Below are 13,259 nucleotides of genomic sequence, written 5' to 3' on the forward strand. Positions count from 1 at the left end.
GAAGATGGGATTGGGAGGGAGACAAACCATAAGTGACTCTTAATCTCACAAAACAAACTGAGGGCTGCCGGGGGGAGGGGGTTTGGGAGAAGGGGGTGGGATTATGGACATTGGGGAGGGTATGTGATTTGGTGAGTGCTGTGAAGTGTGTAAACCTGGTGATTCACAGACCTGTACCCCTGGGGATAAAAATATATGTTTATAAAGGTCCTTGAGCACATGTAGTTGCTGTACTCCTTGCGGGTCTTGATCAAGAATTGAATGGGTTTTTTTCAGCATAGTTTCCCTGCCCACACTGGAGAGGAGTTTAAGAATGTCTGTCCCTCTTGAAATGCTTACCCAGGGGCACAGGGGCACACAAGAGCTGTGCCTTTACTACAGAACACTCCTTTCAAGACCATTTCCAGTTTTGTTTTGTTTTTTAAGACTTATAGTTGGTCTTTTTGTTTTTGTTTTTGTTTTTTTTTTTTTTTATTTGTCAGAGAGAAAGCGAGCGAGAAGGAGCACGGCAGGCAGAGTGGCAGGCAGAGTCAAAGGGAGAAGGAGGCTTCCTGCAGAGCAAGGAGCCGGATGTGGGACTCGATCCCAGGACGCTGGGAACATGACCTGAGCCGAAGGCAGCTGCTTAACCAACTGAGCCACCCAGGTGTCCCCCATTTCCAGTTTTAATAGACGTATCACAATCACAAACTTTTTTCTAATCTGAACTCCTGTCATGTCCAGCAGAAGTCCTAATTGGCCATTTCTCTCCCCATTATTTTGATTTTAATTTTGATTCATCTCTTTGCAAAATTTTGTACCCCTTGGAAGTATTTTAATTGAGGACGAATACCTAGGGTTATATTGTTTGTGAGCCCTTAAATATTCAGAATATCTTTCTGGCTTCTTCATGAAGGAGTGATATCATTTAGAAGTAAAATCCAGCTCCTCTACCTTTTGCCTTCGAAACCTCCAGCCTTAGCTGCCTTGTCTTCTAGCTCTTTAGCGTCACATGGAAAAAGTTTTCTGCCAATGAGAGGTTGTTCCTTTGTTGATAATCATCATCATCATCATCTTACTATTGTTTTTATCAGCATGTCGGGTACACATAGGATTCATTGCTCTTGGTACTCAAGGATGCGCCAATATGCAGAATGGATTTAGGAGCAAAATCTTGGCTCCGTAATTCTCTCCGATCATTTGGTTTCCACTCAGTCTGTATACTTAATTTTTTTGTTGTTTTATTTTATTTTGTTTTGGACTTTCCTCATGGCAGGGCTCTGCAGACCTTCACTGTGCCTCCCTGCCTCGCTCCTTCTCTCCCTTCCTTTTCTCTGTCTTCTCTTCCTTTTCTCCTTCCTTCCTTTCCTGAGAATCAAGTCATGGCTGAGACTCCCTGCTGGCGGCCCCTGGATTCCATGTCCATGCACAGACTTACAGTACAAGCAATAGAACAGCTCCACTTTTTCTTCTAGGGAATTTGGCTTTTCTTTTGTATTGCAGAGGTGAGAAAACCCATTAATTTTGAAACAAATGTATGCAAATACATTTATTAATATAGGAAATAGGAAAATCAGTTATTGCTTCCTTTATAAATAATACAGGCTTAAGTTTTAAAGATATTACTTTTGCTAAAATGCATTAGACAGCTGTGAAAAAAATAACATTCTTCTTTGTGGTAATATCTTTAACCAGATTTGTAGCACTAACAATATTTCCTATGTATATATTATTTTTATTTAATACAGGTAATCTTTTTATTACCAAATCATATTGTTTCTCAGGAGATTACCATCAGTACTCATAAAAGCTGCAAAAGGAATCCAGGAGGACGAGAAGGCATCAATCTCCTGCAGATGTAAGGCTCGGGCTGCAGATTAAATATGCAAAGCTCTTAATATGTTTCAATGAGCCACTTGTTAGGTGCATATTTATTTAAAAACACTCTCCCCCTATTTTGTTTCCATTTCCATTTGAATCTGATGGTGGGCAGCATCCCCTAATTTCAACACAAGAGCAAAGTGACCTTGGAGAAAAGCCACATTCTTAAGCTGCCCAGGTAGTGTGTTCTGTTGCAACTCTGCTGCAACTGGCTTTCTCAGTGTCCCTGTCCATGTCTGTGTGCAGAGAACGACCCATGGGCCTCCCTGGATCCTTAGGTCTGACTCGGAAAACCGACCAGCCCACCAAGATGTCCAGATGGGGTCCGTCTCAGGCGAGTGGCAGAGTCTGCCTTTGCAGAAAGAGCTGAGACTCCTCGCCCCACAGGTTAGGAGATCACATTTGCCCCAGGCCCAGGGACTCCCCCCAGTAAGCTGGCACAAGGGCAAAAGAAGGCATGTCCATTGGAGGAGCATCCATGGGATTGACCTAGTTCTGCCACTGGTTGCTTTGATAGCCTTGGGAAATCCAGGACACGTTGAGGACCTTCAGTTTTCTGGTGTGCAGAATGGAAGTGGGCTTCCTTCCTGACACCCTTGCTGTGAGGATCAGGAGCCAACATCTCTGTATAAAGTGCCTAACATGTGGAAGACTTGCCAAGGGGTGGCTGTGGCCCTTCTTTACTCATCATCTACTCCTGCAGCTGCCCCAAAGCTTCCTTAGGTAAATGCTGACGAGACCTCAGTCCCTGAGAAGTGAAGGGAGCTGGCGGGTGCAGAGGAGAGCTCTACGCATTTGTTCTCAGGCCACAAGAACCCTGTACAAGTTGGCAAAAGGAGGACAAGTTCTGATTGAATGAAGGCCCAGCCTTAATGGGGACAAGAGAAGTATCCAATCCCGGGCAGGTGTTTGGGGATGTCCCCAAACTTAAGTAGACCCAGAGCCCCACTTCAGAACCTCTTTCTGGAAGTCCATCTGCCCCCAGCATCGTCATTCCTCCAACCAGACCTTTTTTCCTCTGCCCAGCCCTCAAGGCCACCTTATAAATAAGGGTAGCATCAACTAAAGAGATTTGATGACCCAGATGAGAGGAGCAGAGCACTCAAAGAAAGAATTTTTTTTAAGTCTTACCTGGTGCAATCCTAGTTGCCAGGCTTGGGATGCATCAGGCCACCTGTGGAAATGGGAGATGGAACTGGGGCAGTCCTTGAAGAGTGTGTAGACATCTTATCTTCATGGACCAGCTTCCTGTCTCCGGGAGGCTGGTATCCCTCCAGATCTTCATCCTCAGACCTGTTCTCTCTTATAAGACTGCTCTGTTAGGTGTCAGCAGGGCCCTGACCTAGCCTGCTTCCTTCTGCTTCTGTTCTTGGCCTTGCTTCTGCTCAGAACACTCTGCCTTCTTCTATGTCACCAGACTTGCAAACTCACCAGGGGTCCACTTCTCTAGAAAACTTGCCCTGATCCCACATGACATGGCTGACCCGCTCTCTGTCCTGTAGTGGGTCCTTTGTGTCCTGTCTGTGCGTGATTCAGAGTGGGCCCTTAGCACATGTGGGGAATGGACAGATAAATGACTCTGCTTTTCCTGTCTCTGATCTGAGCCCGGATTTCTGAAATGGAGAATGAACAGTGCATCACGTGTCCTTTGAGGAAGCCTCAGGGAAAGGGTCCAGAGAATGGTCGAGTGAGCGGAGCCACGAGAAAACCATGGCACGCACACGTGGAGCGGTGAACGAACCTGTGTGGCAGTGAATGGAAAGAAAGCTCTGACGGTGAAGCCGTGCCTCAGTGGCCGTGGGCGAGGAGAGGCCCACCCGGGCGGTGCCTGCGTGTCTTTCTCACTACAGGTGATCACATGGGCTCCCTTTCCTCACAGGGTGGAAGCTTTGATGTGGCAGACAGAATGTTCCACAGTGTGAAGAACGCGTGGGAGTCGGCCTCTAGGGAGAACATGAGTGACGTCAGGGAGCTGACCCCGGAGTTCTTCTACCTGCCCGAGTTCCTCGTCAACGGCAACGCTGTGGAGTTTGGTGCGTGGAGGCTGTGGTGCGGCCGGGGTGGGCTGGGCAGGGGAGGGATTGCTCCCCAAAGCTCAGGCAGTGACCAATTTCATCACTAACTTTGCTGGTCACCTAAATGAAGAGACCCTTCACCAAACCAGTGTGGTCATTGTGAGGTCTCCCCTCGATGGTGGCCTTCAGTGGTGAGGTAGAAGCCAAGGAAGGACTTGAAGGCCCCAGCTGCCAGGATGTCTCTGAGGCACAGTCCCACCCATCCTGTGAGGGTCCCCAGGCCTCAGTCTGCCGTGAGAAGCCCTGCGTACAACCTGGTCTACGCTGGCCCACCGCGTGACCTGGGCAAACCCCCGCCCCTCTGTGGCCTCGTTTTTCTCCGTGGCCCACAAACAGGTTAAGCTGGGCTCTGAGTTGGACCCAGAGAAGCTGGGTCTTCCAGGAGAGATTGCTTACCGGATAGGGTCTAAGGGGAGTGGTATGGGGACGCTGGTGGCTCCTTCTCTTTCCTGTGCTTCCGGCTCCACCCCAGGAGGAACTAGGCCATCTCCCCGGTTTAGAGGAGGAACAACAATTTCAGGACACCCCTGTGAGCAGGTCCCCTGGTGGCTGTGTGTGTACCTTGGTAGCCTCCGCTGTAAATGTCAGGGTGACTTGTGGAAGGGGCCATGTGGTCAGAGCCTGAGGCAGGGTGTGGGCCACTGCACCCCAGAGGAAGGGAGATGGGATCCCTCACCTGATGGGGGGCACTCATGAACTGTAACTAGCATACACCTGCACCCCAGAGCTCCCCTTCCTCGGGACCCTCCTTCCTCCAAACAGCCCACAGGGGCACCTTTTTTGGCACTGGGGATTTAGTTGGGGCTCCTGGAATCGACTGTCCTGAAGGTGTTTACATTCTGTACAGGCATGGAGGAAGGGGAGAGAACATATAAACATATTTATATAAGTGAAATTGTATCTGATGCTGAGAATTGTTATGAGGACAGAAGGTAGGAAAATGGTTCAAGAGTGATTCAGAGGACACTGTGTTAGTCTGATCTCCAGGAGGCATTGCCTGAGGTGGTAGCAAGGGAGCTGAGGCTGGCTGGTAAAGGAGCCACATGAGGCACAAACCTGTGGGCCAGAGAGAAGCGGGGAAGGTTTTATTTAGTTGCACCTTGAAGGCTCTGGAGGGTTTAAGCAAGACCACAACCAGTGTTTATCGGGCAACCATCATATGCCTGGAGTTTTTCTAAGCACATTGTGCGTATTTTTCTTTTCATCCTTCTACCAGCCCCCTCCCCCGGGGGGTGGCTAACAGGTAGGAAAAGTGAGTCCCAAAGAGATTAAGCAATATGCCCAAGGTTGTGCAGCTAATGGGTAGGAGAGAGACTTGGGCTTGGATCCAGACTCGTTCTATTGTCTGGGGAAGCTGCCTCTAAAAACCTTGCTGTCCTCACTTTAAAAATGGAGAGAAAATACATAAATTATAGAGTTAAATGAAGATTCAATAAGATGTTGTGTGCCAAGCACCAAGCATAGAGCCCTGGCATAGTTAGGTGCTCAAAATACAAGAGCTTTTACTGTTACTGTGATTATCTCCTTATTGCTCTAGCCCCGAATAGAAAGCACCCGGATAAAAAGGCACAGAAGGTAGGGAGGAAGACAAACAATGACCACACCACTGCCATTTTATAGGCAGTTTGTGAAGCAAACACAAACCTGCCTGGGAAGCAAGGAGGGCCTTGTGGAGGGTAGAAGGCTTAGAGACCAAGTAAGAATATTCCAGGCAGATGAGTGGGGGATGCACCAGACAGAAGCAGCAGCAAGTAGTGAGGCCTGTGCAGGACACAGCTCTTAGCCTGATCTGCCTGGAATCAGAAGTCCTAGACAGGACAGTGTGTATCCCCCCTGGTTCCTAGCCCAGTTTGGGCTCCCATTCATGCAAAGCCCTGCTGTTTCTCACCCTACTCAGGCTGCATGCAGGACGGGACAGCACTGGGAGACGTGCAGCTCCCTCCCTGGGCTGATGGGGACCCTCGGAAATTCATCAGCCTGCACAGACAGGTGAGTTGAGCAGGGTCACACCAGAGGCCCTGGCATCCTGAATGAAGACTGCAGTATCTTCACTCTCCGTGGAGGCTTTCTGTGTGAGCACAGGGCTAGTGATATATGTTTCTGAGGCTCTTATCTTTACAGAGCCCAGAAAAGGTGCTGGGCTCCATTCTCCAGGTTAACAGGAAAATGTTTGTGTTGTGGACTCTTCCAAGAGTTCCATTAGATTCTGTCCTTGCGCCAGTTTGTTGTGGGAATCACTGGGAGAAATTAATTCAGTTTCTTTTTGGATCACCTGGGTCAAGTCAGTGTCTTTAGCTGGCCCTATAGTCAGGGCCATGATGGGGCCGTACTGCTCTATATAGCTCATAGAAAGGCTGTAGACCCTGAGGGGCTCCTTTTAGCCAAAGGATTTGCCAGGACTGGGGAATACTTGGCTTCTCAGCCAGAGAGGTTGATGTGGTAGAAACCATTTTGGGACACATATCCTGGATCAAATACATGCATTAGCATAAACCACAAAAATATATGTGATAATATCATTACTCATCAGAGAAACATAAATTAAAATCATGGGAGATGACATTACATACTCACAAGAGTGGCTAAAATTTTAAATATGACAAAACCAAGAGTAAGCAAGAATACAGAGCAATCAGAGTTCATTACACATTGTTGGTAAGAAAATAAAATGGAAAAGGCACTTAGGAAAAAACTTAGTAGTTTCTTACAAAGTTAAAGAAGAATTTACCTTATCACCCAGCAATCCCCCTTGCATATATTGACTGAAGAGAAATAAAGATATGTCCATGGAAAAGCATGCACAAAAATATGCACCGGTTTTATTCAGACCAATCAAAAACTGAAAACAACCCAAATGTCCAGCAACTGGTAATGGATAAACAAATGATTCATTCACGCAATGGAATACTATGGAAGAGTATTACTAAGAAAGAGATTACTGATAAATACTAAGAAAGAGATTACTGATACATGGAGCAACATGAATTAATGAAAAAGCATCATCCTAAGCAAAAGAAGCCAAAACTCAAAGCTACATACTATAGGATTCTATTTATATGACATTCTGGAAAAGGTAAAATTATGGGGACAGAGAGTCGATCAGTAGTTACTAAGGTCTGGAGTAGGGAATGATGGAAAAGGAGTACAAAAGAATTTTTTTTTTAAGATTTTATTTATTTATTTGACAGACAGAGATCACAAGTAGGCAGAGAGGCAGGCAGAGAGAGAGAGAGAGAGAGAGAGGGAATCAGGCTTCCTGCGGAGCAGAGAGCCCGATGCGGGGCTCGATCCCAGGACCCTGAGATCATGACCCGAGCTGAAGGCAGCAGCCCAAACCACTGAGCAACCCAGGCGCCCCAAAGAGAATATTTTGAGTTGATTTAAATGTCCTATGTCTCAGTTGTGGTGGTGATTACATGACTACATTCCTTTGTCAGAACACATTGAACTGTATATTTTAAAAGGGTGAATTTTATTATGTGTAAATTATATCTAAAAAGAAAAAAAAAATCTGGGGTGGGCCTGGCTAGTAAAAGCAAAGTTGGACTCTTCCCTCTGTCCTTCTTCCTTGCCAAGGAGAAAAGTCTTCCCTGGTTTATCCTTGCCTCTGGACGTGTAGTAATGGTAGGCATCTCTCCCACAACCCACTGGTCTTGAATAGCTGGACCAGAGGTGAACTTAACCTTCAGGTGACAGCAGCCCTCTACCAGGTTGTTCTCAGAAAAAGTTGTTGACCTGGGCTGAGTGAGCAGATTCACTCTACAGGACTGACTGCAGATGCCGGTGGTCTAGTGGGGAGGCAGCTTGATTATATAACCACACAAATAACAGAAAAATTATAACTGCACAAAGTGCTACAAAGGAGAGAAATTCAATGCCATCAGATATAGGTTAGAGGTGAGACCCATGGGACCTGGGTGATGACAACAGCGGGGAGACATCTTCTGGTAGAGTAAAGATTAGGTTGGAGTGGATTAAGGTGTTAATGATCAACATCAGTGAAAATATCAGAGTAGGAATCTCTGAAAATCCTCTACTCCATAAAAGCAATAAGAATAATGGCAAAGATTATCATTAAAAAAAAAAAAAACTCTCCAGAACTCTGGAAATTAACCAGAGGCTTAGAAAAATCAGGGAAAATAAAAAATCAAAATTCCTTTCTCAAAGGATAAATGACTGAATCTTTGTAAGAACAGCAAGCTTTGCGTTGTTTTAATTTATACTCTTCTCATTTCTCCTCATCTCTGTAGTAGTTTGAAAACCAACAGCCCACAATAACATTCAAAACCAAGAGCCTAACAGTCATTGGAGGGTGAAGAATGGGTTTGGAGCTCCTTCAAAACCCCATACCCAGAGAACTGTCATTAGTTGACCTGTTAATGTTTCCCTGAATGTCCCCACCAACAAGTCTTTTCTTCAGTGACATTTGTGAAAAAATAAACCAGAAACAACTGTTTGACACTGTGGCTGCCAGAGGCAGTGGATATAATTGGGCAAACAACAGACTAACCAAAAAGCTTAAATAGAAAAATTAGAGAATGAAATATTTATTAGGAGGCCTTGAAAAAAACTTCAAAATATCTCTGGAATCTAGAAGGACACACACAACTGTAGGGATACTTTCATGCGCAAGGCTGTGTTCATGCTCCTAAGGTCCTAAGCTTCACTTCAGGCTGACATTGAGGCTCTGTGCAAGCAAGATATGGAGTAAAAGCAGAGTTTTTATCAGGTGGTTGCTGCCTGCTGAAGCTTTGTGCTAACACGCACACAAAGCCCCTCCCTGGTGAAAGACTGGAATGCTAATTGGTTCTAGGCATTTAAAGAAATCTTCATCCAATCATAAGATGATCATTAAGCTAACAGAGCAGAAATTTTAGTGGCCACATACAACAACAACAAAAATACAGACCTTATAGAACTAGTTCAGAAAAGTCCTAAATAAACCAACCAGCAAACAACAATAACAAACAGTAAAGCAACAACAAACCCTGGAGAGAGGTAAAGATCTGATTTCCAGAGCTGATACATCATATTATCTAAAATGCCCAGTTTTCTATAAAAAGTATGAGACATGTAAAGAAAAAGAAAGTATGGCTCATAATGGAGGATAAAAGCAGTCAGTAGGAATACCTCTGAGGAAGCCTAACCTTTGGACTTACTAGACAAAGACTTTAAATCAGCTATTGTGAATATGTACAAAGCATTAAATAAAACCGTGTTTAAAGATTGAAAGGAGAGTGTAACAATGAGAAAAGATATATAAAGAGATAGAAATTATGCAAAGGAACCAAACAGAAATTGTGGAGCTGAGAATTACAGTAACTGAGATGAAAAATTCACTAAAAGAGATCAATAGCAGGCAGAAGAAAGAATCAACAAACTTGGAAGATAGGTCAACTGAGATTATCCAATCTGGGAAACAGGAAGAAATGAGTGAAGAAAAGTGAGAAGAATATATGCACCTGTAGAACACCATCAAACATACCAACATACACAAATTCAAAGTACCAGAAAGAGAGGAGAAAAAGGTACAGAAAGAATATTTAAAGAAATAACATTCAAAATATCCCAATTTTGATGCCAAATATTAATTTATACATTGAAGACACTCCATAAATTCCAAGTAGAATAAACTCAAAAAGATCTATATTTAGACACATCATAAATTGTCAGAAAGGAAAGTCAAAGGAAGAATCTTGAAAGCAACAAAAAAAACTCATCACTTAAAATGTATCTTCAATAAGACTAACAGTTAATATTTCATTAAAAATAGAGGTGGGACACCTGGGTGGCTCAGTTGGATGGGCATCTGTGTTTGGCTCAGGTCATGATTCCAGAGTCCTGGGATTGAGCTCTGCAACAGGATCCTTGCTCAGTGGAGAGTATGCTTATCCATCTGCCTCTGCCCCTACACACCTCCTTATGCTCTCCAGCTCATGCTCTCTCTCTCTCTAATAAAGAAATATATTCTTTAAAAAAAACAGAGAAGTAAGAAGGCAGTGGTATGAAATATTCAAAGTGCTGAAAGACTATCAACCAAGAATTTTATAGCCAGCAAAGCTATTCTTTGATAATGAAGAAATTAAGACACTCTGAGACATATAAAACTAAAAGAACTTATAATTAGCAGACCTGTCCTATAAGAAACACTAAAGGGAGTTCTTCATGCTAAAATAAGACAGTAACTCAAGAAATAAAGGAGGTGAATGATAATAAGGAAACAGACATGGTAAGGATGGGAAGAGACAATGCACATCAAACCCCAAGCCAGTGCCTGGGACCTAGAAAGTGCACAGTGTAATCATTGTAGCTAACATTAATTACATGGAGTTCACTGTGTACCAGGCATGGACACAAACCTAACCTCACATAATTCCACAAAGAAGGTACAATTACTGTCCCCATTTCATAGATGAAGATGAAGGAACTGAGGAACAGAGGTGTTAAGGAATGATCATGGCAGTGCTGGTGCCCAGCTGGCTCCACAGCATATTCTCTTAACTGCTACACTTAATCTCAACCTCCTGATATTTCTGGTCAGAATCAGCTCTCACTTTTTCTTATATCGATCTCAATAGGACTCCAGGACTTTATTTTCAGTCTTCCATTTAGATATCACTACAAGACATAGATATTTTGAACCTCATGATTATAGCATGGCGTGAATGAGCTAGGGTGATGGCAGCAGTCAGATCCATTTTCCCACTAGCTGGAGGCAAGAATGGGATGGTCATTGGGTTACCCGCATGTCCACCCACTTAGTGCTCATCAAGCTCAGTGAGATGTCACACCTTTCCTGTGCAGAGACAGCATCCTGAGACATGTGCCCCCCTCCTGATCTGTGCAGAGGGCTCACGAGTCCAAGAGAGGCCTTCATTTTTCATGCTCTTTCGGTTTTGGTTCCAGGCTCTGGAAAGTGATTTTGTCAGTGCCAACCTCCACCACTGGATCGACCTCATCTTTGGGTACAAGCAGCAGGGGTCAGCTGCAGTGGAGTCTGTCAATACCTTCCACCCCTACTTCTATGGTGACAAAGTGGACCTCAGCAGCATCAGTGACCCCTTGATCAGGAGCACCGTCCTGGGGTTTGTCAGCAACTTTGGACAGGTGCCCAAACAGGTACAGCATCTATGTTCTGGGTCTTGCTTTCTCAAGAGTGTGAGCATTGTGAGCTTGGGAGTGACTAAAGACATTTTCTCCTGGAGAGGACCAAGAGAGGACTGGGGAGGGGAAATGGTCTTCCTACACCTCTCAACATCAAGGATTACTCCTCTGTTACCATCTGATGTTGATGAAGATGATGATGTAGTTAATGATAATGGTGACGACTAGTTTCCCCTGTGGGATATGTGATGGACACTATAGTAAATCCATAGGATTTAATTGTCTATATGGGTGTCTATGCTGCACAGTTGCTGTGCAGAGCCAAGGAATGGAGACATCAAGTGCTTGAAAGTGACTGGAATATGATGGGCCCTCCGCAGATGTTAGTTACTAGTATGATTCCCTCATTGAATCCCCTCCTAAGCTCTGGGAATAAAGATTATTCTTTTACAGATCAGGAAGCTGAGGCTCAGGGAGGTTGAATACATAACTTGCCCACAATTATACTTCAGCAGATGCCAGAGGTAGAGCTCTACCCCCACCTGGCTGTTCCCACAGCCTCTGCCATGTCACCAGCAGTGGGAGAGTATCTAAGTTCTTCCTCCAGGGCACCTGGTGAAGTTGCTGGGGTCCCATATTGGCCTTTTGCTCCACTGGCTCCATCCCACATCAGGATAATCATGTAGTGATATGAGGCTGTGCGTTCATGGGCATGTCCTAGTGAATAGTGGGCAAGAGGAGTGCTTAGTTAGCTGATCCCAGCCTGGTTGGCCCTCAAACTTCAGTTCAGCATGGAAAAGTACTATTCCTAAGGATATCCATTTGGGCTACTAGCATGGCCCCATGGGGTGGGGTCTCAGCCTGGGTGCTCAGGAGCCATGCTGGGAAATGAGTGCATAAGCCCAGCCAATTCCAGGGCCATCTTGGACAAAGGCCTATCCCATGTGTAACCATGAGGCTTGAAAAAGCTCATCTTATAGTGCAAAATTAGTAACATCTTTTCTGCCTGGTCTTGCATACCACGCTGCAGGTTTGCTCTGCTCCCTGGGGAGGGCAATGTGAGAAGTGCCTAAAGGTGACTTGGAGAATGAACAGTGTATCTAAAATGTGGGTTTGGCTAAGGAACACTTCATAGGAAGGAGGGAATTTCAGGAAAGAAGTTTGGGTAGCCTAATGGTTTCATTTTTTTTTTTTTAAGAAATGAAATAATCCAGATAAAGCAATTAAATCAAAATAGTAGTTGCCCCCAACCAATTGTTTCCTGTGTTGTGTCATTGTCCTTGTCCAAAAGCAAAAGATATTTTCACATCCATATGCTCAGAGAGTGCACACAATTTTAGATTCTGATTTCATTTAGTGATGTAGCCTATGAGCTTTTACAAAGATATTTCTAAGTAATTATCAGAATTAGACTTCTTGTAGTGGTCCCAGCTAGAGGTAGGATTAAAATACTTCAAGGACCGTGCACTTGCCATCAATGGGTTCTGCGTGCTGAGGCTGTGACGGGCCGCTGGCCTGTGGTGCTTTAGTCATTTTGCTTGCCAGGAGGGACGGTCTTTATTTAATGCTCAGTTAAAAGTCCCCATTCTGATTTCAGTTTGCATTGATCACTCACCCAGCTTTACTAGGTAGACCAGCATCTGATCGAGGCCTATCACTGAGCCTAGGCTGCTGTGAGAAGCCCCCTCCACACCGCCAGCTGCTTGCTGAGCCTTGCCTCTGCCCCTGTGCCCAGCTGGGGTCAGCTCCCACCCCTCCATTGTGGTACCCAGTGGATGTTTCCATCGAGGAGCAGAAGCGTGGGCCTGATGACTGGAAAACACGGCCTCATTGGGGAGGGGAAGGTGGCGAGGTGGCCTCGGTTGCCCTCTGTGGCAGCAGCAAGATTCTGCCAGCAGCATGGCCTTGCACTTCACGTGTTGCCTGGTTATGCAAAAAGTTTGGCCTTAGGGATATTTTGACAGCAGAGATCTAAGAAAAATGAAATTTACAAAGGCCACTAATGGGGGTTGCCTGTGCTCTTTGGAATGTTTGAATGGATGCCATTAAAGAGTTCTGTGTTGCTGCCCAGACAGATGCTCCTGCAGAGAGTTTGTAAGGGAAAGAAGAAGAAGAAAAAAAATTATATATATTTCATATATATATATATATATGAAATAGCTCAAGCAAATGAAGAGAGACATGTGATCTCGAGAGGAAAGGGGGTCATTCTGACCCCAT

The 13,259-nt window shown here is 44.9% G+C and overlaps 1 protein-coding gene across 4 annotated transcripts in view; it reads left to right on the plus strand.

The window, feature by feature from the left end:
• WDFY4 (WDFY family member 4) overlaps positions 1 to 13,259 on the plus strand; it is a 281,403-nt gene that overhangs the window by 251,649 nt on the left and 16,495 nt on the right. For 3 of the 4 annotated variants that reach the window (XM_059397992.1, XM_059397994.1, XM_059397993.1), the window contains exons 52-54: positions 3,740 to 3,893; positions 5,833 to 5,924; positions 10,842 to 11,054. In XM_059397992.1, the coding sequence (XP_059253975.1) occupies positions 3,740 to 3,893; positions 5,833 to 5,924; positions 10,842 to 11,054 (459 nt within the window). Of the gene's footprint in view, positions 1 to 482; positions 647 to 3,464; positions 3,633 to 3,739; positions 3,894 to 5,832; positions 5,925 to 10,841; positions 11,055 to 13,259 lie in introns of those variants that run through there. The other variant, XM_059397995.1, reaches the window with a different exon arrangement.

This window comes from Mustela nigripes, chromosome 4 (assembly GCF_022355385.1).
Source record: "Mustela nigripes isolate SB6536 chromosome 4, MUSNIG.SB6536, whole genome shotgun sequence".
Lineage (NCBI taxonomy): Eukaryota > Metazoa > Chordata > Mammalia > Carnivora > Mustelidae > Mustela > Mustela nigripes.